A 27,470-nucleotide genomic window follows, 5' to 3' on the forward strand; every position below is an offset into this window, starting at 1 on the left:
TGCAGCCCATGGGGTTGCAAAGAATCAGATACGGCTGGGCGACTGAACAACAGCAGGAGTACTGTTTATCCTAATACAGGCAGAAAGCTCAGCCCAGCCTCACAAGGGTTCAGAACCAGGATCAGGAAAGCCGTGGAATATTTTGTGCCCCTGCTGTCTCTCACTGTCCATTTTGGAGCTTGTTCCATGTCTTCCCTCTAGCACATGAGCCAAGCAAGGCCACTGTTCCCAAACCACACATGGGTCCCACTTGCCCCTGTGCAGTAAAGCCAGCCTGCTGACACCTGGTGGTGGGGAAGGAAAGTGCAGTGTTTATTGCAGGGACAAGCAAGGAGTGCAGGACAGCTAGTGCTCAGAATACCAGAGCTCCCCGTTGGGTTTCAGCAAAACATTCTTGAAGCCCAGGTGAGCGAGGGGCATCCCAGGGTCTGTGATCGGCTGGTGCACAATTCTCTGATTGGCTGATGGTGAGGTCACTGGGCAGTGTCCCAGGGGTTAACACTGTCAATCTTTAGGCTCCAGGAGGCCTGGGGGCTACAGGCTCATGTCCATCAAGTAGTTAACATGTCCCATTTGGTAGGGGGGTGGTGGTTAGCCTCTGTAAAACAACTCAGGAAATGTGCATCAGATACTGTTATCTAGGGGATTTCAGATAGGAGCTGAAGCAGAGGATGTGGGTTGGTGGGGCGGGTGGTGTCTGTCCCAAGAAGGCCCCAGAGGGTCCCTGCTCGGTTACAACTTCATCTCCCTTCCATGATTTTCCCACCCAAGAGCCTGACTCTATATCCCAATTTTCAGCTTCCCAGGGGCTATGATGGGCCCAGCATGGGTTGATGTCTCTCTCTTGAGAGGAAGAATTCCCAGAGCCCACTCTTAGCTCAGCAGGACACATGGGTGGCACTGGGGCAAAGGAGACACAAGGGTGTGGCCAGCCAAGGCCTCCCCAGGCCAGAGGGGCTTCACTGGGGGCCTTGGCAGCGTCTAGTGCATGGGTGGGAAATGGGTGGAAGATGGGAGTCTTTGGTGGACACAATACCTAGGCTGTGTCACTGACCAGGACTGGGATTAGGGTGAGAATAAAAAGGCGCTCAGCTGAAACATGAGAAATTCAGCAATCATATTTTCATGCAATATTTAGAATACCAAAATTCACTCAAAAAAAAGTTTAAATAAACATGAGATCAGTCCTGACACTCAATGGGCAGAAACCAGGAATGCTAAACCTGCATGGAAGGGACAGTCCCCGCTGAAGGACGTGTTCTGCTTAAAATGCCATCGGCGGTTCAGCAGAGAAACACAAGGTCAATGGGTCACTTAGCAACAGAGCCCAGGTCCTCCCCCAACCCCCACTGATTTCTCCTAGGAAACCATATCTTCCCAATCACTTCCCTGAAGAAACGCAGATAGTAAAGTTCCCTCTCCTGCCTTGCTGGTCACCTCTCCCCACTGTGTCCTCTGACTCTTTGTTGCGAAGAGCACATCTATGTATTCCCTGGACCAGTGCCAGGTTTCTAGATGGACTTAGGTGGGTTTAGGAAGAAACAACCCAATGCTGCCAGCAATACAGCAAAAAAATAACAAGTAAAGAGAGGACTCAAAGGCCAAGAAAATCATGCTTCTTCTGCCAGGGTCAGAAAATAATTCAGCAGACTATGATGAGACAAAGTCACTCAATCATATCTGACTCTTTGCGACCCCAGGGACTGTAGCCTGCCCGGTTCCTCGGTCCAAGGGATTCTCCAGGCAAGAATACTGGAGTGGGTTGCCATTTCTTCCCCCAGGGAATCTCTGGACCCAGAGATCGAACTGCATTTCAGGCAGATTCTTTGCTGTCTGAGCTACCAGGCAGGTGGCGCTAGTGGTAAAGAACCCGCCTGCCCATCGAGTTAGATTCCTGGGTTGGGAAGATCCCCTGGAGAAGGAAATAGCATCCCACTCCAGTACTGTTGCCTGGAGAATCCTATGGACAGAGGAGCCTGGCGGGTTACAGTCCCTTGGGGTCACAAAGAGTCAGACAGGACTGAAGTGACTTCACACACACATTATGAGAAAGAACACCTAGGGCCCTCCATACCCTCAGGGCTTCTCAGGGACAAGCTAAGACGTCTCACCCACCTCCCCTGCCACCACCAGCCCCTCTGGGCTGGGGATCCTTAGACTTGGCTGTAGAAGCCATGGTACCCTTCCCTTGGACGTAAAAATAGTGTCTCAAAAAAAAAAAAAAAAAAAAAAAAACAGAATAAAAATGATGTCTCCCTCATAGAGTTGTTGGAAAGAATTCAACTAGTAATTCTCAACTCTCAACCAGGGTGATTTGCCCTGCAGAGGACATTGGCCTTGTCAGGAAACCCAGTTGGTGGTCACCACTAGGAGAGGGGGCTGCTCCTGGCATCTAGTGAGCGGAGGTCAGGGGTGCTGCTCAGCATCCTACAGTGCTCCAGACAGCCCCCAGGACAGAGAATGGTCCAGCCTCAAATGTCAGTAGTGCCAAGGTTGAGTAACCCAGATTAAATGAAAATATAATGCATGGTGATACAATGATAATTGTTGCCATTTATTACGCACTTACTTTTGCCTGCTTCTTATGCCGTGAGACTTGCTTTTCCTTCAGTAAGCATTTATTTCTTTTGTACCTGGTTTGGTAAATGTGTGATCTAGAGAGCCTTTAATCGTGAAAGCAAAAGTGATAATGTAAAATAAGAGCCTGTGTTAATAGTAGCTGACTGTTCATGAACACTAACTGTGTGCCAGGCAGTGAGCCTGGGGTTTTGACTTCTCTCTCTTAAAACTTGCAACAACTTTATGACTGTCTCTGTTGAGAGCCTGGATGCTCAGAGAGGTTGAGGAATGTGCCTAGAATCACACAGCTAAGAAGGGGAGGAGCTGGGGCATCAAGCCAGGATTGTGATCCTATGGCGAGGTCTCCCAGTTGTGGTAAGGTCTACCGACCACCTTAGTCTACAGTTAGGAGGCCACGCATGGGCCAGGGAGAGACGATGGTGGCCTGGGCTCAGGAGGCGTGCTGGAGGAGATGAGAAGCGAGTCGGAGGGTCACATTGGCAAGCCTGTGGAGATACTAGGAATCAGATGTATGATGCCAACAGGGGATAAAGTTGGCAAGTAGGTGGGTGATGCCGGGAAACAAAAGTAGTAGTAGACAAAGTAGATAGATAGGTACCAGTAGATAGGTGAGTGGTGCCTGGAAGCAGATGTGTGATGCTTGCAGGCAGGTGAGTGATACCAGCAGGGAAATGGGGATGCCTACAGGTAGGTGGGTGGAGCCTGCAGGTAGGCAGGTGGGGCTTAAGGCAGGTAGGTAGTACCTGGAGGCAGGTGAAAGATGCTGGCAGAAGGGTACGTCATACACACAAGCAGGTGAACAGCACTGGTTGGTGGTATGGAGACCTGAGTCAGTAACTGGGATACTGGGACAGACCCCTTTGAGTAGGTGGCCTCTCCTGTGAGTTTATGGAGAGGCTCAGGACTCTGAGCAGAGGGCTACCTCTGAGTATCTGGGGAGACCGGAAGATGCCTGAACTGGCAAAAGATAGTGGGGATGAATAGCTTGAGGAGGGAGGTTTGTGAGTTCCTGGGGATTCTACTTATAGCCACGTGACTCTGGTGTAAGATCTGGGGCCTGGCAGAGGACAGGGGAGTATTGGAAGGCTGCTGCTGGTAACTTGGAAAGGACAGTGACATCACTCCTTGAGTCCAGGGGCACTGTGGTTCATCCACCTGCAGAGGGCAAGGAGGCTCTATGATGCTGACGAGTGAGTTGCAGAATCAGACTTCGGGACCCACTACCATCGTCAGCACAGCGATGAGCAGGAATACAGGGGCTGCTAGATCCCAATTCCTTGGTCCCCTCTGATTAGTGAAAGAAACTGATTTTCTCTCTAACCTAAATATTATATTCTTCTTGTCTCTGGTTCTGCCTCCAGATCTAGAGGAAATAGTCAGTGACAGTTTGAACTGGCAGAGGGACAAGCTGCCCCCTGAGTTTTATCTTCTGAAGGGGTCTGAGCAGAGGGAGCCAGTGCAGGGTTAAGTTTCTGCCCTCCTGGTCATCTCAGTCTTCATGTCCAGCCCTTGTTGTTTTGTCTCTGCTATGATGCTCTAGCCCTTGGTATTTGTAACAGGTTGGGAAAGCGAGGGGTGCTTTTCCTCTGACGGGTTGGGTAAGCCTCATTACAGAGAAGTCACCTCCTGCATCCTGCCTGTGCCCTTCTCCCCTCGTCCTTCTTCAGAACCCCCTTGCAGCATCAATATCATTTAGCAAGCATCCACCATGGGCCAGCTCTGTGCCAAGTTGTTTACTAAGATCCCTGCATTCTTGCATTCAAGCCTACTGTGTATTTTACAGAGGAGGAAACAGAAGCTTGAACTAATCCAGTTGCCTTCCCAGGTTCATCCAGCAAGTTAAATGGCCAAGCCAGGATTCCAACCCTGGCCCTTCGGACTCAGTTACACTCAAACTGTCTCTGCTAATGTGTTCTTCTTCCCAGAAAAAGAAAAAACTAAGTTGCAGAAGCAGAGAGAAGATGAGCTCATCCAGAAGATCCACAAACTGGTGCAGAAGAGAGACTTCCTGGTGGATGACGCCGAGGTTGAGCGGTTAAGGTAAGTGGGCAGTGTGTCCCCTGGGCAGGGCTGGGGCTGTTAGAATGCAGCTCAGCTTCCTTCCAAAGCCCGTCATCTGCTCCCAGACTCACAGCTTTGCAACGGGTGTGTCCTGGCCCAATGCTTCCCAAACACTAGATCCAGATGAATCCTTCTGGCCCAAGGCCCCACGGCCTATTCAAGAGAAATTTAAATCCAGCTTCAAAAAGTTTTGCAAAGGCCTGTGGATCCTAAGTGAATGTCATCTGAGAAGGTGACCAGGGAGGAATTATATCACAGAGCACACAGAAGAGCTTCCTACACCTTCTTTTTACTGAACTTTCTCCCAACTCGTCAAGGCACCTTTTCCAGAAACTTCAATTCGTTGCTACAGAAACTCTGCCCTCTGTCCTAACTTGCTTCTTCATCCACCCTCCCCACTTCCCAGCTCTGTTCTCTCCCTTCCTGTCTCCTGGGGGCCTCTGATGCCCCTCCCTAGCCTTCGGGGTCTCCTGTTTGCAGATGCCCCTGCCCTATTGATCTGGTCAGCCATGGGCCCTGGAGCCACAGTGCTCCTGAAGTCTCTGCAGAGGACCAGAGGGCACGAAAGATGCCAGTGTTGATTCTTGAATATTTTTGTGCTGGAGCAAAATCTTGAGAGTCATCCACAGGGCAGAGGCTCAACGGGCCTCTTGCAAACCAGAAGACAACTTCCCTTTAATTCTCTGTGACCTTCCGAGTCCTCCAAGGTTGCTAGGATGCACTTTGCCCAGCTCAGCCAGGCTCGGACCATTGGCTTTGTTTCTGGTGACCCTTGGGAGAGCTGAGGTGGCTTGCCTTTGAGACCTGCCGCATTCTTTGTCTAAGGTAACTTAAAGGTGCAGGATCAGGAGAGGGATTGCCCAGCTCACTAAATCTCTGGTAGGGAGGCTGGGTCCTCTAACACCCCTGCCTCTGCCCTAGGGTCTCACACCAGCGGGCGTGGGCATTTACTCCATCACTGATATGTGTTTCTGCTTCAGAATAGATTCATCAAACAACACACACCCACCCACCCACTGTACACACATAACAACGTGTGCCCACCACCCACACACAAAACATAACACACATATACCACCCACATGTAACTCACATGTGCCATCCACATGTAACACGTGCACCAGTCACACACAGTACACATCAGCATATATGTACCACCCACATATAACACACAGCAACATACACGCACCATCCATAAAGTCTGATACGTGATCCCACACTCTTGCCTCATTTTATTAGTTCCTTGATGCTCTCCTGGCTTACTGTTCTTTCCTGTCTTTACACATCTGTCTCCACAGGGAGCAAGAAGAAGATAAGGAAATGGCCGATTTTCTGAGAATCAAGTTAAAACCTCTAGACAAAGTAACCAAATCTTCAGCCAGTGAGTGCATACACTATTCCTTCTCCTCCCACATCCGAGAGAAAAGGAAATTTAAATGAGGTCTGGAAGCCAAGGGGACGCGACATAAATGCTTTCTAGAGCTCAAACTTGAGCACAGGACAGCAGCAGGCAGGGCCAGCTTCACGGGAGAGGAAGCCCAAGGCCCCACACCTAGAAGGGCACTGTGCTTGCTTTCATGTCCTACTATTGCTGTCTTGGAAGTCAAATTTTCCAACAAAAGGCCCTGCCTTTTCATTTTGCACTGAGTCCTGCAAACTGTGTGGCTAGTGCTGGCAGCTAGTCCTTGCTCATATGATTTGGTACAGTTCATAGAAGGAGTTGGGTGGCCACTGAGGCAAGAAGGTGGGAACTAAGGCTTGGGAAGCTCTGGCCTCTGTTGGAGTTGGAAGAACAAAGGCAGAAGTTTGCTTCTCAGAATACCAGCCTCACAAGATACTCAAAGCAAAAAGGGTTCTGGGTGAAATACGTTTGGGAAATGCTGTGCACTTGACCACTCTTTGTAGGCTTCCAATACCCATTAGCATATTAAAGTGATAAGTCCTGCTGGATAGGAACTGCCTTCTCCTTGTTGGCCCAGTGAGACCACTTTGAGTTATAAGGAATGGGTGTCCAATTCAAACTGGCCCTAGCAATAAAAGGTGATTTGCTGGAAAAAGAGCAGTGGGAGCCAGGGATCCAGGGACTGGACACCCTCGCTTTCCTTCTGGTTATCCACTTGGCACCTCTTGTCATGCTAGCTTCATTTCCTCCTCCTACACAGGCCTTCCTGGGGCTAGAAATCCAGGACCATAACTTAGCAGAAGCAAGGCAACAACTGGTATTTAAATGTGTAAGATTCTGACCAGCCTTTCTTGGATCACGTTCCCACCTGCTAGGCCCATCGAAGGGGCTGGGGAATTGTGATTTTCTGGATCCGGGTCACATGCCCACCCCTGTAGCCATAAGGGCAGGAACTGTTATTAGAGGAAGAGCGATGGACAGTCTTGTTAGGAAGACAAAACCCCGAAGCTGCCACTACCAACTGAAGCCACAAACCAGTTTTTCCCTAACTATCCATTGATAATATTCCATGAAAACACATTTGTACTGTGTGAAGGAATAAAGAAAGAGAAGGGCCCTTCCTTCTGCAGGCCCCTAAAGTCACAAGGCACATGGTTTTTGCCTAAATCCAGCGTCTTCAATAGACTGTCTCTTCCATGAAAGGCAAATTAGAAAAACTCCACCTAACAGTGTGGAAAAGGAAACAAGCAAGGAAACTTGTCTTCTGTGTAAGATTATGGATAGAAAAAAGACTTCCAGCCAGAATTCAAAACACCAAGCCTCTACCACATGCAAGTGTTGGGTCCAAATATACATCATCCATGTGGGCTGGAATCCCAAGTTGAAAAATTAAAACTAATCTAAAACCAGTGAAATCTCTGGAACCCCAGCAAAGCAAATGTAAAGTTGCTCAACAGAGACCCCTCAGCTCCCATAACAGCCCACAGATTAAAAACAGCTCCCATGCAGATGATCTCTCAATAAAAAATTTAAAACCAATAAAGAATGGAAACACCGTGAAAGGAGTCCATAGATGCAACAAAAGAAAATGTCTGTCCTCCCATGAACCAGAAACAAGAGAGTATCTAAGAAATAATAAGTGTGTTTATAATGACTAAAGAGATAAAAGAAGGAATAATACTCAAAATGAAATAGTAAGATGCTATGAAAAAAAGAAGAGGTAAATTAGCAAAGAATTAGCCTTCTAAAAAATTACTGTCTGAGGAATTCCCCGATGGTCCAGGGGTTAGGACTTTGTCTTGTCACTGCCAAGGGCCCAGCTTCAGTCACTGACTGCAGAACTGAAATTCCACAAGCTGCGTGGCAAAAAATAAAAAACAAAAAACCATTGTCACTGAAGTGAAACTCAATGGATTAAACACAAAGACACAGCTGAAGGGAGGATTCATATAATTGGAAGACAGAGCTGAGAAAATTACCCCAGAATGCAGCACCAAGAGACAAACAGATGGGAAATGTGAAAGGGAAGTTATGAAACATGGAATAATAAGAATAATAAGGTTAAACGTACATCTAGGAGGCATTCCAGAAGGAGCAAGGACGGAGCATGACAGGCGAGGGTATCTGAAGCGATAATGCGTGAGCATGTTCCAGAACTGAAAGGTAGCCCTCTGGTTGAAGTGACTTCTTATTTCTCAGTCAAATACTTCTTGGATGACAGACCCAGTGCTGGGCTTGGCAGATAACAATGGTGAGGAGAACAGAACAGGAGAATGGCTAAAAGCTGTAGTTAGAAGCCAAGGCCTGAAAGCCGCTGGACCTCCAGGGAGGTGGGAACAATCACCAGGACCATATAAAATGCATGTCAGCTCCCCAGACTTGACCTGTGTGGCCTTGGGGTGGGGCCTGCTGGGGTTGGGGGGGACCTGGGGCTGCAGACGGTCAGGGCTCTCCTCACCTCACCTCTGCCTCTCTCCTGTTTCCCCGCCCCGCCCCCCACTCTCCTACCTTGCTGCAGGCTCCCGAGCAGAGAAGAAAGCAGACCCCCCGCCTAGCAAGCCCACGGTGGCCAAGACGGGGCTGGCGCTCATCAAGGATTGCTGCGGGGCCGCCCAGTGCAGCGTCATGTAGCCCCGACGCAGGGTGCCCCCGGGGCCACGGGGACCCCCTCCCACCCTCTTGTCTTCAGAGCCCCCATTTCACCGGGGCCCAAGAGCTCTCCAAGGCAGAAGGGATTGAAGGCAAGCCCGTGACCGCCGCCAAGGGCCCAGCCGCCCTGTACAGAGTGTAGCAATAGGGAGTCCCTCACCGTCGCATGGCCCTCCCCAGAGCATGCCGAACCCAGGAGTCTGTCTCCCTGTTTATCCAACCACCAGGAAAGGTCCTCCCTTGAAAAAAGTATTATCTCCACTTCTAGCTAGCTGTATCTCACCCACCGTGTGAATGAACTGGGAGAGGGGCATGATCCCCAGGTGTGTACAGTTGTGACTTTTCAGCAGTCCAGCGCCATGCTGGGCGCATCCCCTAGCTGCTCTCCTAGCTCTGCTGTGAGGCTGCCCCAGACGGTCCTGTCCCCCCTGTTCTTTCCTCTCCCAGGAGCTTGGGCCCTGGAGGGCTCCGCGTAGCCCACGTGTCTGTGGAGACACAGAGGGCCCATCTGGAAAGACTGAGCTTGTGTGTGGTCGTTGTCACGTCTCCTGCTTCCTCCCCTCCAGTGTCTGGGCGCGGTTCACATCAGGACTGTGTCTGTCCGCTCTTGGTTCTTCCTTTGCAGCGTCTGTTCCAGGTGTGTGGGGATCCGCTCCCCTGGCTGGAGCGCACCCAGCGCTTGGAAGAGGTAGCAGAGAGCTGGGAGCTCCAACCCGAGGCCAGGGAAGATGAGAACAGACCCAGAGCAGACGTACTTACTCTCCACACTCCGGGGCCCGCTGGCTGGATGGTGTGCCGGTAGGACGCCACTCACTGGCCTAACACACAGACCTCTGCAAACATCAGTGGCAGGCGGGAGAGGCGGCCTGACCCAACCGTGTCCAATCATTCGGTGGTGTATTTTAACCAGCCTGAAAAATTCCACCTGTGTAACTTGATGTACATTTGCTACAGCCAGCCCGGCACAGCCCATGTGACCTCTCTGTACGTGTGTGTGTCGTGACCGGCCTAAGTAGTTAGCGTAACTCAAGATTCGCTGATGTGCAGTCATCCATTGGAGAAAATAAAACTGGAAACCACGTACACAGCATTTTTAAAGTTTTTACTTTATTCTTGACTATAGAAGTAACCCATGTACATAGTTAGTTAATCATTTACAAAGTACCAAAAGTATAAAAAAGGTTCTTTTTGTTTTTTTTTAAACTCCCAATAATATTTCTCCACCTACTCTGACATTTTGGCATATGTCTTCTTTGTCTTTTTTTATGCATTTTTTTTTCATGATTGGCATTCTGTTGTACCGTTCTATAACAGTTTTCTTTTTCCACCTATCATAGGATCACTGTCGTTCTGCCACGACATTGAAAGCTCTTTGTAAACATTAAACACTTCATAAATATTTACAATGGCTGCTTAGTAATCCATCTTGTGGATATACTGTAATTTATCTAACCAGACCCTCCATATTAAACATTTAAGCTATTTCTAGTTTTTCAGTTTTATAAGTAATGTCAGGATAAACATCCTGGGGGGGTGGAGAAGCGGGGGGTGGTGTTGGGTAAAGCGTCATCTGAATGTCTGATTTTTTCTTAGCACAGACTCCTAGAAGTAAGGTTCTAATTTACATGGGTCACAGTTTTTCAAAATATTTGTATATCAAAAAAAGAAAAAAAAAGTGAAGGTGTCTCTAGTCACAGCAGCTTTGGAATTGATACAAAATATCTTTGAGTGTGATGGCCCCTCCTGGCTGGGAGCATGCTGCCAGCCTCTCCCATCCTGTCACTGATGTGCTTCTGCTTCAGTCCAAGCTTCAGCCTGCTCACCACTTCCTGTCTATTCTGAAGATGAAGAGGCTCCCTCAGGCCGCTGCCAGTACCGTCACCTGGCCTCAGGGGATACTGCCCTAGACCAAGCCTGAAGCCAGTCTTCCTCTGGTTGCCATAATACATTCCCTCCACCAGCAGGGTTTAAACAACAGAAACTGATAGTCTCACAGTTCTGGAGGCCAGAAGCCAGTGTCCTCAGGACTGTGCTCTCTCTGAAGGCTCTTGGGAAGAATGCTTCCTTGCCTCTTCCAGCTCCTGGTGGACCTGGTAATCCTTGACTTTATGGCTCCAGTCTCTACCTCTTCTATAGTCCCCCTCTGTCTGTGTCTCTGGACCTCTCTTCTTGTGAGGACACCAGTCATTGGATTTAGGGACCCTCCCAGGTAGCGCTGGTGATAAAGACCTACCTGCCAATGCAGGAGACGTAAGAGACCCAGGTTCGGTCCCTGGGTAGGGAAGATCTGCTGGAGGAGGGCATGGCAACCCACTCCAGTATTCTTGCCTGGAGAATCCCATGGACAGAGGAGCATGGTGAGCTGCAGTCCATGGGGTCGCATAGAGTTGGACATGACTGACTGAGCATGCACACAGTTACATTAGAGGTGCACAGAGAGTGGATGGCTCAACCGTTTGCCTGTATGAGACTAAATCTGGGATGATCGCATCACAGTCCTTACCTTAGCAACTTCTTGTAAGAACCTGTTCCCAAATAAGTTCAGATTCTGAGATGGCAAGTGGCCATGAATTTGGGGCAGGGGTGATGCTGAAAACTCGGCCTCTAGGCAGTGGTGTTGAATCAAATCTCAGAGCAGAGTTTTGGGTGCAATAGAAAAGAATCGCTTTATTGCTTTGCCAGGCAAAGGGGGACACAGTGGGCTCCTGCCCTCAAAAAGTGTGTTCTATAGCACTGATTCAAGGGCAGGGCTGCTGATTAGGGTGTGTGCAGGACTCTTAATCTCAGATAATCTCTTGATGAACTTCTCTAGTTCCTTTAACCTGGCCTCGGGTGGTCTTCTCTGGAATGAAGAATGCCAACATATTCCATTTTGGAGGAGTTTTAGTTCTGTAAAGGGCCCAAAGATACTGTTAGGTGTACCCCTTGTGTACCCCAGAACCAGGACCCTGCCCCCAAGGCTGTGTTATTGTTTCAGGGCTGTTCTTCTCTTGTCTCTGCGTCCCCTCCCTTCCCTGGTTAGCAACAGTTCCAATCTGCCCTTCGGAACTCAGGGAAGGTCATGGAAGCTGGGATCTAGTCCCTACAAACAAGAAATGGGACAGAAAGTCTTCCATGCCCAGGAGGTACACAGGGTCCTGCTCGGTTTCAGGGGGACACTATTTAACCCACTACACAGGTGCTCCCCACTCTTGCAATAAACACTCAGGCTGATAAGGGTCTACCTCTCTCCTTTCCTGGTAGAAAATGTGTGTCTGGAAGGCCTGACCTCAGACCAATTAGACAGCAGTCACTCACCGCTCCAACAAGCCAAAAAAGATCGAAACCCTCATAAAAATCCTGCTTCTGGTACACCCGCTGAGCTCTGGGGTACATCTAACTTATGTTCCTGTCATTGCTATTGATTTTTTTAAGCAAAAACAAAAAATAAAAAACAAAAAAACCCATACCATTTATTGAGGTTTTCACAGAAGAGCAGAAGAAAGTAATTGTTCAGTATGCTCCCAGATCCCCAGGGCTGCCTGCAAAGCTGGGAAAACTTGCAGGTCTCAGGGTCCCATACCCTAGACTCACTCCTTTTGGGGGTCAATTGGGGAAAGGGGACAATGATAGCTGGAGACACATTTATTGAAAGTCTGTCGCTGTGCACTGAGCATGTATGCACATTTTCTCACTTGCCTTTCACATCAACACCATGAGCAGATCCTATTATTGGCACAGTAAGTCTTCATATATACTTCATTGGTACATATGAATAAGTTCAGTTCCAAGAGTGTGCTCATAAGTCCAATATTTTTGTCTCCAGCAAAGTAAACCTAGGTACCCAACTAATAAAATTGGCTATCATTCTGCGTTTGGGTCCTGTACCACAAGTAAAGAAAATCTTGCCATTTTCTGCATCATGAATCTCTTTGGTTCTTCAGTTACTTCCTTTTCCTCTTGTCTTTCTTTGTCCTTTCTCTGGGCTTCCAATTCCATCAGGTCTTCATTAGTAGTCTCCACATTCACATCTTTGAAAGTTCGCAACTTGATCTTTTGTATGCAGGTGACTTAACTGTATCTGAAAACTGGGTTCTCTTCTTGGTGGGTGTTGAGTCAATAGATACAACCAAGCCAAAGATCAGAAGAAAAGATTTATTACTTGCAACAAATAAGCAGATGCTGTTAAAGTGCTGCACTCAATATGTCAGTGAATTTGGAAAACTCAGCAGTGGCCACAGGACTGGAAAAGGTCATTTTTCATTCCAATCCCAAAGAAAGGCAATGCCAAAGAATGGTCTAACTACCATACAATTGTGCTCATTTCACCTGCTAACAAGGTAATGCTCAAACTCCCTCAAGCTAGGCTTTAGCAGTACCTGAACCAAGAACTTCCAGATGTACAAGCTGGATTTAGAAAAGGCAGATGAACCAGAGATCAAATTGCCAACATCCATTGGATCATAGAAAAAGCAAGAGAATTCCAGAAAAACATCTGCTTCATTGACTATGCTAAAACCTTTCTGTGGATCACAACAAACTGCGGAAAATTCTTAGAGATGGGAATACCAGACCACCTTACATGTCTCCTGAGAAACCTGTATGCAGGTCAAGACTTAGCAACAGTTAGAACTGGACATGGAGCAACAGACTGGTTCAGAATTGGGAAAGGAGTATGTCAAGGCTGTATACTGTCACCCTGCTTATTTAACTCCTATGAAGAGTACATGATGTGAAATGCTGGGCTGGATGAGTCACAAGCTGGAACCAAAATGGCCAGGAGAAATATCAACGACCTCAGATATGCAGATGACACCACTTTAATGGCAGAAAGTGAAGAGGAACTTAAGAGCCTCTTGATAAGGGTGAAAGAAGAGAGTGGAAAAGCTGGCTTAAAACTCAGCATTCAAAAAATTGACATCATGGCATCCAGTACCATACTTCATTGCAAGTAGAAGGGGAAACAGTGGAAACAGTGACAGGTTTTATTTTCTTGGGCTCCAAAACTACTGCTGATGGTAACTATAGCCATGAAATTAAAAAATGCTTTCTCCTTGGAAGAAAAGCTATTAGAAACCTAGACAGTGTATTAAAAAGTGAAGACATCCCTTTGCCAACAAAAGTCTATACAGTCAAAGATATGGTTTTGTTTTTTCCAGCAGTTATGTACAAACATGAGAATTGGATCTTCAAGAAGGCTGAGTGCTGAAGAATTGATGCTTTCAAATCGTGATGCTGGAGAAGACTGTTGAGAGTCCCTTGGACGGCAAAGAGATCAAACCAGTCAATTCTAAATGAAATTCACCCTGAATATTCATTGGTAGGATTGATACTGAAGCTGAAGCTCCAATAGTTTGAACACCTGATGTGAAAGGCCGACTCATTGGAAAAGACCCTGATGCTGGCAGGAGGAGAAGGGGTGACAGAGGATGAGGTGGTTGGATGGCATCACCAACTCAATTGACATGAATTTGAGCAAACTCCTGGAGATGGTGAGGGACAGGGAAGCCTGGTGTGCTGAAGTCCATGGGGTCACAAAGAATCAGACACAACTTACTGACTAAACAACAACACAGAACACTGGGGATATTTCCCAAAGCAGTGCCTTTCCAGCAGCAAAGCTGGGGAGGCTTTAAGCTAAGGGTACATGCATACTTATGAAGGGGTTTTAGGAGAGAAGTCACCATCGAATTGTGGCCAAGGTCAACAGAGTCCAAGCCTTAGCTGACTGAAGTCTGGAGTTATAGTCAACTTCATAATTCCATCCTCCACCTCGGTGGGGGCCTTAGGTCCTGCAGAACTCAGGGACCATATCAGATTATGCACATCCCTTGAGGAGGAACTAGGATTCTGCTTTATCACTGCACCATTTGACTGCCTTTCCTCTGTTCCTATCTTCTTTTGTCCCCTTAAGAGCACTGATTCCTGGGACCTGTACATGGGCAAGCACTGTGGCCAGGCTTAGATCAAAAAATGGCTTAAGCCAGAATGAGCTCTCCTATGTCAAGGAAGCCGTGCCTGGTTCTCTTTCTCCAAGGAGCCCCTACCCTATCTGCTTTCGTTATTACTTCTGCTCTGTAGATGAGGAAGTGGTCCTAGGTGCCACGAGCAGTTAATGGCAGGATGGCCATTCACCCCCTCATCCCCTCTTGTAGCCTCAATCATCCTTTCTCTCCCCATCAGCATTTAAGCAAATCTCTCCCGTTAACAAACAAAAAACCCTCTATTCCATCTTTCCTGGCAGTTCACACATTTCTATATACCTTCACAGCCCTGACTTGTTGAGAACTGTCCATCATCTTGCTGTCTCCTCTTTCCTCATGTCAGGCAAGTGTATGCTCCTCGGTTCTGTCTCGTCACAACGAAGATTTGGAGCGACGGACATTAAAGCCCTCAGCGTGTCACAGCTCTCAGGTCTGGGACAAATCGTGTTATAGCTCTTAGACAAATCAGTGTTACAGCTCTATTTTATTTAGATAATAGCAGGAGAATCCATCCTTGAAGCGTGAGGGCATGCCAACCCCAAGACATGAAGAGAAGACAGTGGAGGAGTGTGCCAGCATGCTGGAGAGGGAGCCCTTTGGCTCCTCTTTTTATATGTTTCTCCCTCCCCCTGGGCCTGCCCCATGTAAATTGGGCGAGCCAGGAGTGCTCTTTGTTCTACCTGAAGTCCTCACTCCAGTCCTCAGACCTTCCTTTGACCTTCTTTTGTTCTGTTTTCACGGGCTTTTCCCTTCCTTGTCTTTTAGCCACCGCCATTTTGGACTCCTGTTTCCTGTTCTACCTACCTAACACTCATCTCCAGCTCCCTCCTCAAACTATTCTCATCTGGCTTCTGTCACTCTCGTCACTGACCCCTCTTGCTGAAATGCAACCATTTGGTTACATAGGGGAGAGAAATATCTACCTTTTATCTTTTATTTCTCTTCTTTCATCTGTCTGTCTACCATCTATCTAATCTTTTGACTGTGCCATGAGGCATGCAGTTTCTCATTTTCCAACCAGGGATTGAACCCATGGCCCCTGCATGGGGCTGTGGAGTCCGAACCACTGAACCATCAGGGAAGTCCCATTCCTTTAACCATTTTAGGTTCTGCAATGGGGACCCTGTCAATGAGACTAGCCAAAGACAGATTAACAAGGGAAAAACAAGTTTATTAACACGTGCAGCATGCATAACCCAGCAATGAGTAGTGCCAAGAGGTGGTTAGAACATGGGTTTATGTACCATCTTAGGCTAAAACCTAAACCTTAAGCTAAAATAAGGGAGCCTGGTGGACTTCAGTTCATGGGGTCACCAAGAGTTGGACACAACTTGGAAACCGAACAACAACAACGTTAACACCAAAGGAAAGGGGTTTGGGGCTTCTGGGCAGAGGAGACAACTTATGGGAAGATGGCCAGGAAAAGTGTGGTAAACAAGGGTTGTTTATTATGCAGATTGAAGTTCTGCATTCTCCATGGAAATCCTCCTCTTCTTGGGCTGGAAGAGAACCTTTCACAAAAGGGAATTTCCTTATAAATGGAGGGCTTCCCTGGTGGCTCAGCTGGTAAAGAATCCGCCTGCCATGTGGGAGACCTGGGTTAGATCACTGGGTTGGGGAGATCCCCTGGAGAAAGGAACAGCTACCCACTCCAGTTTTCTGGCCTGGAGAATTCCATGGACTGTATAGTCCATGGGGTCACAAAGAGTTGGACACGATTGGAGTGACCTTCACTTTCACGTTATAAATAGAGATTTGTTTTATAAAAGGAAAATGTGTACCTTGTTTAGAGCTTTTCGTGCATCTGCTGTTTCTCAATAGCCTTTAGCTTGAAATAATCCTTATGCTGAAGGGGCATGTTTTGAGTGGCATATTCTGACACCCCTCATCTGAATCCAATTGGCACATCAGCCCTCCTGCCAGCTGTCTGCCTGACTTGACTGCCAACACACCCCACTGTCTAGGTGTACCTCCCACCTCTCTCCAGTCTCCTTTATCACTTCCTGTCCTCAGGGCCTGGCCCTCAGCATTCTCTCCCTGCCACAGCCCCAGCCACCTGCTCTTAGATGGCACTCTGACCACTCCTAAATTCTCTTATGCACCTAGACCTTTCTCCTACACTCAGACCCCTTCTTCCTGAGGGTCTTCATTCAGATCTAGAACAGGCACACCGAAAAAGACATGTCCTAAACAGGGGTGGCAAACCAGCCCACCAACTGTTTTTGTAAATTAAGTTGTATTGGAACATAACCAACTGCTTTTGTGTATCGTCCATGGCTGCTTTTGTGCTGCACCAGTAAAGTCTTAAGTGGTTGTGGCTAGAGAAAGAAAGTTTAAAAATAAGAGAAAAAAAGAAAAAGAAATTTAAAAAGAGGAAAAAAAGAAAGAAAATAAGAAAAAGAGAAAGCCACAAAGAAAGCTGAGTGCTGAAGAACTGATGCTTTTGAACTGTGGTGTTGGGGAAGACTCTTGAAACTCCCTTGGACTGCAAGGAGATCAAACCAGTCAATCCTAAAGGCAATCAGTCCTGAATATTCATTGGAAGGACTGATGCTGAAGCTGAAGCGCCAATACTTTGGCCACTTGATGTGAAGAACTGACTCATTGGAAAAGACCCTGATGCTAGGACAGATTGAAGGCAGGAGGGGAAGGGGATGACAGAGGGTGAGATGGTTGGATGGCATCACCGACTCAATGGACATGAGTCTGAGTAAACTCCAGCAGTTGGTGATGGATGGGGACTGCATGCTGCAGTCCATGGGGTCACAAAGAATTGGACACGACTGAGAGACTGAACTGAACTGAACTGTGGTAAGAGACCAAATGGCCTGCAAATCCTAAAACATTTGCTCTCTGGTCGTTTAAGAAAATGTCAGCCAACCCCTGTCCTAAAGTGCCTCAGCTTCCTCTGTTTTTCCATCTCAGAAAAGGGCACCACCAAATAGCCAAGATTATCCTAGAACTTGTCCTTGACTCTTCTCTTCCTCCTCATATCCATGCAATTGTCTTTAGCTTGTTGTATAGTGGCTAAGTTATTTCTGACTCTTTTGCAACCCCAGGGACCGTAACCCACCAGGCTTCTCTGTCCATGGGATTCTTCAGGAAAGAATACTGGAGTGGGTTGCTATTTCCTTCTCCAGGGGATTGTCCCAACCAGGGATCGAACCTGGGTCTCCTGCACTGCAGGCAGATTCTTTATTGTCTGAGCCACCAGGGAAGCCCCAAGTCTTTAACTTCAAGCTCCTAAACTTCTCTAGAATCTGTCCACACCCCCATCTTCCCACCACCCAGTGTTGCCCCTTTAGCTTGTCTTGGTCAACTGCAGTGGTTTCGTAACTAGCCTCAGCACTGGCCGTTCTCCGCACAGTGGCCAGGTGATTTTCTGAATAATGCAAACTTAATTATCATTTCCCTCTTTAAAACCATTTCCAAGGCCTTGAGGACAACATCCATGTTCTTTCACATGGTTTCAAAAGCCCAATCAGATCTGGCCCCTTCCCACATCCCTGGCTTTATCCCACCTGCTTGCTGGGGTCCCTCTTTGAACTGGGGCTGCAGAAAGATCCTTTGGTGTTTTTTGGTTCTTGCCATGCTGTCTGTTGGCATCTCTCCTGGACCTTCTCACATTCTTCTTATGCCAAGAACGTCTCAGATCTACCAGCCTTTCTCTGGTCTACCTGTGCGCCACTCTCTGAAGTCAAAATGACCTCCTTAAAGAGCAAATCTAACCAGGTGTGCTGCTTCCAAGTGTAAAACTCTCCTGCATCTTCCCTTCCATCCTCACAGTCTCAGGACTTGGACCTGGATTTCAAAGGCTCACTCCATCCAGCCTCTCTCCCACCTCCCTTCTCATCACTCCTCCAGCTTTAGACCCTTGCTCACACCAACACTTAAAGGAACAAACTGAGTAGGAGCAGCTGGAAACACTATGCAGTGTCAAGGAGGGCATGGGACACAGCATCCAGCTTGACCCAGAGGTTGTGAGACCTTAAGAACTTTGTGAAAAGGGCCCACGTGACTTTGTAACAGGATGGGATCACTGCGAGCATTTTAGCAAGGTGCTGGTGTGGAAGCCCAATGCATCAGGCAGAGGAGTGCTCCCTTACACTCTTTCCCATCAGATGGAGGGTTCATCACCTGTATTTGGCAGATGGGGAACTGAGGCTCAGAGAGGGGAAGTGACTAGCCCAAAGTCACATAGCATGTAAGTGTAGAGCCAGGGTTTGAGTCTGAGAGCTGGATGAGACTCAAGCACAGGATGTTTATTTCTCATTTCTAATCCCAGAGTCATCATCACTCCGCTCCCTGCTGAGCTACTCAGAGGTGACTCATGGCCATGCCAGCAAGTCACTGAGCCCCTTACAAACCTTTCCATTCCATGCTGGCTGGACAGCCCTGGGCTGCAGGGGCTCAATGACTGAGCTCATCTGCAGCTCGAGGAGAAGCAGTTAGAACATGTCCAAGGCCACCTGCTGAGACTCAGGACAGCTGAGTGGGCACCAGGGGCTGGCGAGACCCTCAGGAAAGCTGGTTTGAGGAGCAAATGTCCTGTCACCTTTCTGTTCATGTGTCCGTGAATTTCACCTGTGAATGCAGCCCTGGGCAGGTACCAGGGAACACAGCGATAAACAGGGGGAGTCCTGTGTTTAGGTACCTGATGTTCTAGGGAGGGAGACTGGTGTCTAACAGGAGGGTGGAGGAGGCCCCCTATCCGATGTTAAGTCTGAACAAAACCCACTGCCCAGCAGGATTAACCGCAGGGAAGAGAAGCTAGACACTGACAGAGGGCTCCAGCCTGCCAGGTTAAGATCCCCGCTCAACATTCCCTATGTGAGCTGGAGTGGTTCCTTCACCTCTCTGGGCCTCAGTGTCCAGATCTGTGAAATGGAGAGAACCATGGAGGGTTAAACGAGATGGTGCATGGGAAGGGGTTGGAGCAAACCATGCAGTGAAGTGGATGAGTACTGCCCACATCTGCATGTAGGAAGCAAGCCCAACCTGGGTCCTGCCCTCATGAAGCTGATGGTGAGCAGAGCCACGGATACACTGCCAAGTTACAAAAGCTGCTGAGACCTAAATGTCCACTGAGCTCGGTTCCACGTGCTTCCCCAGTGTCCACACTGTCCTGGGCGTGCAGTCACACCCAACCGACTGCACCCCCCCTTGCTCTACACACCCTCATGTCCTCCCCACACCTGTCCCCTCCCTCTACTTCTGCCAAGTCCACGTGGAATCAGCCCCAGAAAGTGATGCTGAATCGAATCCCAGTGGTTTGAGTTAAGTAGAAAAGAATAGCCTTATTGCTTTGCCAGGCAAAGGGGGAAACAGTGGGCTCATGCCTTTCAAAATTGTGTCCCAACTCGGCAGGACAATTAGAACTATTTTAACAATTAGAACAATTAGAACTATTATAGCAATAGTTCAAGGGTGGGGTTGCTGACAAGATTTACATGTGCACAGGTCTCCTCCTTTCAAATTCTGGTGCTGGAGAAGACTCTTGGGAGTCCTTTGGACAGCAATGAGATCTGATCAGTCAGTCCTAAAGGAAATCAATCCTGAATATTTATTGGAAGGACTGATGGTGAAGCTCCAATACTCTGGCCACCTAATGTGAAGAGCCAACTCATTAGAAAAGACCCTGATGCTGGGAATGATTGAAGGCAGAAGGAGAAGAGGGCAGCAGAGGATGAGATGGTTGGATGGCATCAGTGACTCAATAGACATGAGTTTGAGCAAGCTCCAGGAGATAGTGAAGGACAGGGAGGCCTGGTGTGCTGCAGTCCATGGGGTCACAAACAGACACAACTGAGTGACTGAACAACAACCCTGGGAAAAGGGAGAGGTTATAGAGTCAGGCAGAGGTATGTGATAAGGATGAAAGCACTAACAGTCTTGTACTCTTCTTTCTTCTGCAAAGTTTCAAAACGGTGGGGTTGCTGACAAGATTGGGCTTCCCTGCTGGCTCAGACATAAAGAATCTGCCTGCAATGTGGGAGACCTGGGTTCAATCCCTGGGTTGGGAAGATCCCCTGGAGGAGGGCATGGCAACCCACTCCAGTATTCTTGCCTGGAGAATCCCATGGACGGAGGAGCCTGGTGGGCTACAGTCATGGGGCCAACAAAGAGTTGGACACGAATGAGCAACTAAGCACAGCTCAGAGTCTCAGGTGGTCAGGTCTTCTAATCTTCTCTGGTAGCTTTAAACTTGCCACAGGTGGTTTCTCGGCTGTTCCTCTCTTGATTAACAACTGTTTGAATCTGCCCTTTAGAACTCAGGGAAGGTCACAGAGGCTGGATGAAAGCTCTTTCCAATCAAAGAGGACATTAATAGATGGAGAAATATACCAAGTTCATGGATCGGAAGAATCAATATAGTGAAAATGAGTATACTACCCAAAGCAATCTATAGATTCAATGCAATCCCTATCAAGCTACCAACGGTATTTTTCACAATACTAGAACAAATAACTTCACAACTTGTATGGAAATACAAAAAACCTCGAATAGCCAAAGCAATATTGAGAAAGAAGAATGGAACTGGAGGAATCAACCTACCTGACTTCAGGATCTACTACAAAGCCACAGTCATCAAGACAGTATGGTACTGGCACAAAGACAGAAATATAGATCAATGGAACAAAATAGAAAGCCCAGAGATAATCCACGCACCTATGGACACCTTATCTTTGACAAAGGAAGCAAGAATATACAATGGAGAAAAGACAATCTCTTTAACAAGTGGTGCTGGGAAAACTGGTCAACTTTCTAACACCATACACAAAAATAAACTCAAAATGGATTAAAGATCTAAACGTAAGACCAGAAATTATAAAACTCTTAGAGGAGAACATAGGCAAAACACTCTCTGACATAAATTACCGCAGGATCCTCTATGACCCACCTCCCAGAAAACTGGAAATAAAAGCAAAAATAAACAAATGGGACCTATTTAAAATTAAAAGCTTCTGCACAACAAAGGAAACTATAAGCAAGGTGAAAAGAAAGCCTTCAGAATGGGAGAAAATAATAGCAAATGAAGCAACCAACAAAGAACTAATCTCAAAAATATATAAGCAACTCCTGCAGCTCAATTCCAGAAAAATAAATGACCCAATCAAAAAATGGGCCAAAGAACTAAACAGACATTTAGATGGCTAACAAACACATGAAAAGATACTCAACATCACTCATTATCAGAGAAATGCAAGTCAAAACCACAATGAGGTATCATTTCACACCAGTCAGAATGGCTGCTATCCAAAAGTCTACAAGAAATAAATGCTGGAGAGGGTGTGGAAAAAAGGGAACCCTCTTACACTGTTGGTGGGAATGCAAACTAGTACAGCCACTATGGAGAACAGTGTGGAGATTCCTTAAAAACCTGGAAATAGAACTGCCTTATGACCCAGCAATCTCACTGCTGGGCATACACGCTAAGGAAACCAGAATTGAAAGAGACACGTGTACCCCAGTGTTCATCACAGCACTGTTTTTAATAGCCAGGACATGGAAACAACCTAGATGTCCATTAGCAGATGAATGGATAAGAAAGCTGTGGTACATATACACAATGGAGTATTACTCAGCCACTAAAAAGAATACATTTGATTCAGTTCAAATGAGGTGGATGAAACTGGAGCCTATTATACAGACTGAAGTAAGCCAGAAAGAAAAACACCAATACAGTATACTAACGCATATATATGGAATTTAGAAAGATGGTAATGATAACCCTGTATGCGAGACAGCAAAAGAGACATAGATGTATAGAACAGTCTTTTGGACTCTGTGGGAGAGGGAGAGGGTGGGATGATTTGGGAGAATGGCATTGAAACATGTATAATATCATATAAGAAACGAATCACCAGTCCAGGTTTGATGCAGGAGACAGGGTGCTCAGGGCTGGTGCACTGGGATGACCCAGAGGGATGGTACGGGGAGGGAGGTGGGTTCAGGATGGGGAACACGTGTACACCCATGGCGGATTCATGTTGATGTATGGCAAAACCAATACAATATTGTAATTAGCCTCCAATTAAAATAAATAAATTTAAATTTAAAAAAAAGAAATGGGGGACACAGGCCTTTGTGCCCAGGAGCCCCACAGGGCCCTGCTTGGCATCAAGGTGACAATTCCTGATCAACCAGTTTTTTATTTCAAGACTTGTTTTGGTGACATTGGGCTTGGCGTAAGTATTCCATTTAGGGCCTGTTTTGTTTTTTGTTTTTAATTTGTATTTTGGCTACACTGGGTCTTTGCTGCTGTATGCATGCTTTCTTTAGTTGCAGTGAGGGGGGTCTACTCTCGAGTTGTGGTGCTTGGGCTTCTCTTGTTGCAGAGCACCAGTTCTAGGCGCGTGAGCTTCAGTAGTTGCGGCTCAGGGCCTTTAGAGTGTGGGCTCAGTTGTTGAGGCCCGCAGGCTTAGTTGCTCCAAGGCATGTGGGATCTTCCTGGGTCAGGGCTTGAACCGGAGTCCCCTGCATTGGCAGGCGGATTCCTGTCCACTGCACCACCAGGGAAGTCCCTGTTGTCTTGTTTTTAACAGTTCTTTTTGGTTGTGGAAGACCAAAATTGAAGCCAAGCTTGCAAAACATAAGGGTGCTTCCTGGCTCCTGGGACATCCTGAGATGTCCCCAAATCTAAGGTAACAGCAGGTCCAGGGATTCAAAGGATATCACCTGGACCTGTTTTCCATGTTTTGCTACCTCTCCATGCTGGCTTTGTCTAGCTATAAAGCTCCCAGCTTCCATTCCCCGAGCCTCCTGGAGGAAAAATCCAGCGATTTCAACAAGAATGCCAGCCTGGAGTCTGGGTCACATGCCCAGTCCTGAATCACTTGCTGGAGCAGGGGCTGCCGATCACTCTCAGCCGAGCTGGGGTCCAAAGGCTGATCTGGAGAGGGGGTGGTGATGTCATCCCAGTTGTGCCAGGAGAGAAGAGATGCTGGGAAGTTAAAAACACATGTCTGCAGCATTTTAGAGAATAAGAAACAAGACTTCCCTGGCAGTCCAGTGGTTAAGACTCTGAGCTTCCACTGCATGGGGCGCAGGCTCGATCCCTGGTTGGAGAACTAAGATCCTGTATCCCACACACCACACAACAAGCACCACCACCCACCTGCCCCCAACCCCCACCAAAAAAATAAAAAATAAACAGGCTTTCAGAGTAAGGCAGAGATTTGTTAAGGTCATTAGAGAGCTCACCGAAGCCTGGACAGAACTCAGAGCCCTTGCTCTGACTCAGTGCCCCTACCTGGCTCTTGACTTGATTTACCCACAAGCTGTTTGTTTGTTCAGGTTTGAACAGCAACTCTCTACCCATGGATACCACAGTCTATGGATCTGGAGGGAAGAAACCTCTAAGAAAGCATTTCTGTGGCTTCAGGCTCCAAGCACAGCATGGCCCTGGGCCAGTCAGCTCTGAGTTAACTGCCCCACTTGGAGACCTCAGCCCCCAGAAAGGCTCCAGAGCCTGTTTAGCCATGTTAGGATGAATTTTTTAATTTTGAAATCTTCTTTTGTGGCTGTATCTTGTAGCCAACAAAGGTCTGTCTAGTCAAAGCTATGGTTTTTCCAGTAGTCATATATGGATGTGAGAGTTGGACTATAAAGAAAGCTGAGCGCCAAAGAATTGATGCTTTTCAACTGTGGTGTTGGAGAAGGCTCTTGAGAGTCCCTTGGACTGCAAGGAGTTCCAACCAGTCCCTCATAAAGGAAATCAGTCCTGAATATTCACTGGAAGGACTAATGCTGAGGCTGAAGCTCCTATACTTTAGCCACCTGATGCAAAGAACTGACTCATTGAAAAAGCCCCTGATGCTGGGAAAGGTTGAAGGCAGGAGGAGAAAGCAGAAGGATGAGATGGTTGGATGGCATCACTGACTCAATGGACATGGGTTTGAGTAAACTCCAGGAGTTAGTGATGGACAGGGAGGCCTGGCGTGCTGCAGTCCATGGGGTCACAAAGAGTCGGACACAACTGAGCAACTGAACGGAACTGAACTTGCAGCTTGTGGGATCTCAGTTCCCCAACCAGGGATTGAACGCAGGACCCAGCAGTGAAAACCTGGAGTCCTAACTACTGAGCCACCAAGTGGTGATTAAGTCACTAAGTTGTATCTGACTCTTGTGACCCTATGGTGGGCTGTAGCCCACCAGGCTCCTCTGTCCATGGGATTTCCCAGGCAAGAATACTGGAGTAGGCTGCCCTTGCTTTCTCCAGAGGATCTTCCCAACCCAGGGATCAGACCCGGGTCTCCTGCATTGCAGGATTCTTTACTGACTGGACCACCAGGGAAGCCCTTGGGCCACCAGAGAAGCCCTCTGTTTTGAAATAATTACAGAAGCTGTCTTTAAAACAGTGCAAAGAACCCCTGTACACCGTATGATGCAGTCACTAGTTGCTAGCATTTTGCTACATCCTCATCACTTTATTTCCAAGAATGACTTTAGTTGCAGACATGATGTTGCTTCACCCTCAAATTCTTCAGCCTGTATTAAAAAACAAGGGTGCTCTTTCCTATTATAGCACAATTCTCAAAATCCAGAGGCACAAGACTGTTATCTAGTATATCCATTTTATCGATGGTCCCAGTCATTCTCACTATGGCAATTCTCCTCCACTCTATGGGATTTGGTCCAGGAACAAACTTGCTTTTTGTTGTCCTCTTTAACCTCCTTCAGTCTTTTCATCTCTCATGACCCTGAGAGCTTTGCAGCACCTAGGCCAGTGGTTTTATAACTAACCTGGTCCAATTTAATCAATAGAAATTGATGAGGAATTCAGGGAAGGGTTAATGGGGACTTCTATGGCAGCAGTGGGGAGGGGAACAAGAAACAGGTGCCCAAAAGCTGGAGGGCTGGTTCCTTAAATACAGTGAAGGTGGGGGCAAATCTGCGGATGGAGCTGGAGGGGTGTCTTAGGTGGTCTGCCCACCCCTTTGGTGGTGCTGTATGCGGGAATCATGTGCTTTTTGCTCCTGGCACCTCAGAGGTGACAGTTTGTGGCCTTGAAGATGTGCTGTGTGCTCACTCATGTCTGACTTTCTGTGACCCCACAGACTGTAGCCCACCAGGCTCCTCTGTCCATGGGGCTTTCCAGGCAAGAATACTGGAGTGGGTTGCCATTTCCTCCTCCAGGGGATCTTCCCGACCCAGGGATGGAACCCACATTCTTGCGTCTCCTTCACTGATAGGCAGGTTCTTTACCACTAGTGCCACCTGGAAAGTACCAATAATGAGTGAGTGAGTGAGTGGCTTAGTCATATCCGACTCTTTTCAACCCCATGGACTGTAGCCTGCCAGTCTCCTTTTTCCATGGAATTCCCTAGGCAAGAATACTGGAATGGGAAGCTGGTCCCCCTCCAGGGGACCTTCCCAACCCAGGGATCGAACCCAGGTCTCTCACACTGCGGGCAGATTCTTTACCATCTGAGCCAGCAGGGAAGCCCATGTGGCCTTTCTATGCCTTATTGTTCATAATTACCCTGACTGCGTTTCGTCCCTTCTTGTTGCTTGTTTAGTCGCTAAGTCATGTCTGACTCTGCAATCGCATGGACTGCAGCATGCCAGGCTTCCCTGTCCTTCACCATTTCCGGGAGCTTACTTACTCATGTCCATCAAGCTGGTGATGCCCTCCAACCATCCCATCCTCTGTTGCCCCCTTCTCCTCCTGCTCTCAATCTTTTCCAGCATCAGGGTCTTTTCCGATGAGTCGATGCTTCCCATCAGGTGGCCAAAGTATTAGTCCCTTACAGTTCCTTTTATTCTGTTGCTCAAGGAGACACTTTTCCAGGGGCACTTGCAAGCCCTCTGGTGGGGGTCGGGGTGGTCTCAGGTCCCGACCTGTCTCAGTTTTAGCCAACAACCCACATTTTAAACATGTTTCCCAGGTGATTCTAATGCCCTCTCTGATCTGAGAACCACCACCCAGAAAGGTCTTCCTGTTTGAGCCCAGAGTCCTGCTGCTGTCAAGGAGGCAGGAAAATCTGACTGGGCCTGCCTCTTACTCACCAGGGTCCCCACACCTGCCTGCGACCCAGTAGGGCTCAGTAAAGATGAGACCTGGGAGGTGTGCAGACCAGGGGCTCCAGCCCAGCTATGCCATGGAGTGGCTGGGGCAACGGCCCAGCCTTTCCAGCCTCACTCTCCCCATTTGTAACCTCAGCGTGGGGGTGGAGGCTTGCAGCTTCAAAGCTTGTTTGTTGGCCCTTGGAAGGTTGAGCCCAGGCACCCCTTTCCTCCCGCACTGGGAGCTGGACCTCCAATGTCAGTCAGTCACTCGAATTCATCAAACATAAGCAAATTGTTTATGTAAATTCATTGACGGGGACTATGACTTGCTTCTGACTGATGGAATTTGGCAAAGATGATGGGAAGTCATTTCCTTGATTAGGTTACATCATACAAGGCTCCCTCTTAGAGGACTGGAAATTCTCCTTGCTGGCTTGAACTGATCTGCCATGCCGGGGAGGCCCATGTGGCCAGCCTCTGGGGTCTGCAGATGGCTTCCAGCTCACAGCCCACAGAATCTGGGGCCCTCAGTTGGGGCGGGAGGGCAAGCAGGCACCAGGCCCCAGAATCCGTGTGCAAAACAGCATTGGTTTCCCCACGTACAGACGTGAAACAGGTTCTATTTTAGAACACAGATATATTTTCTGAAATGTCTTTCTTGATTTCATGTCTGGCCCAGACACACCAGGCTCAGCCAACACCGAGGGCGGGGCCTCTGCAGCCTGTGGATGGGTCTGTCTGCGCTCACTGCGACTAAGAAGCTCTGCAGGGAGAAAGGGGGGACAGGGCGCGGGGGGCGGGGG

At 47.9% G+C, this 27,470-nt stretch overlaps 1 protein-coding gene across 1 annotated transcript in view; it reads left to right on the top strand.

Annotated features, from left to right (window-relative positions):
• Window positions 1-10,095, top strand: part of C25H16orf45 (chromosome 25 C16orf45 homolog) — a 146,063-nt gene extending 135,968 nt beyond the window's left edge. The window contains exons 4-6 of the mRNA XM_005697522.2: window positions 4,506-4,620; window positions 5,940-6,022; window positions 8,562-10,095. Of these exons, the coding sequence (XP_005697579.2) occupies window positions 4,506-4,620; window positions 5,940-6,022; window positions 8,562-8,674 (311 nt within the window). The 3' untranslated portion in view covers window positions 8,675-10,095. The remainder of the gene's footprint in view (window positions 1-4,505; window positions 4,621-5,939; window positions 6,023-8,561) is intronic.

The sequence above is a fragment of the Capra hircus genome, chromosome 25, assembly GCF_001704415.2.
Source record: "Capra hircus breed San Clemente chromosome 25, ASM170441v1, whole genome shotgun sequence".
In the NCBI taxonomy this organism is placed as follows: Eukaryota; Metazoa; Chordata; class Mammalia; order Artiodactyla; family Bovidae; genus Capra; species Capra hircus.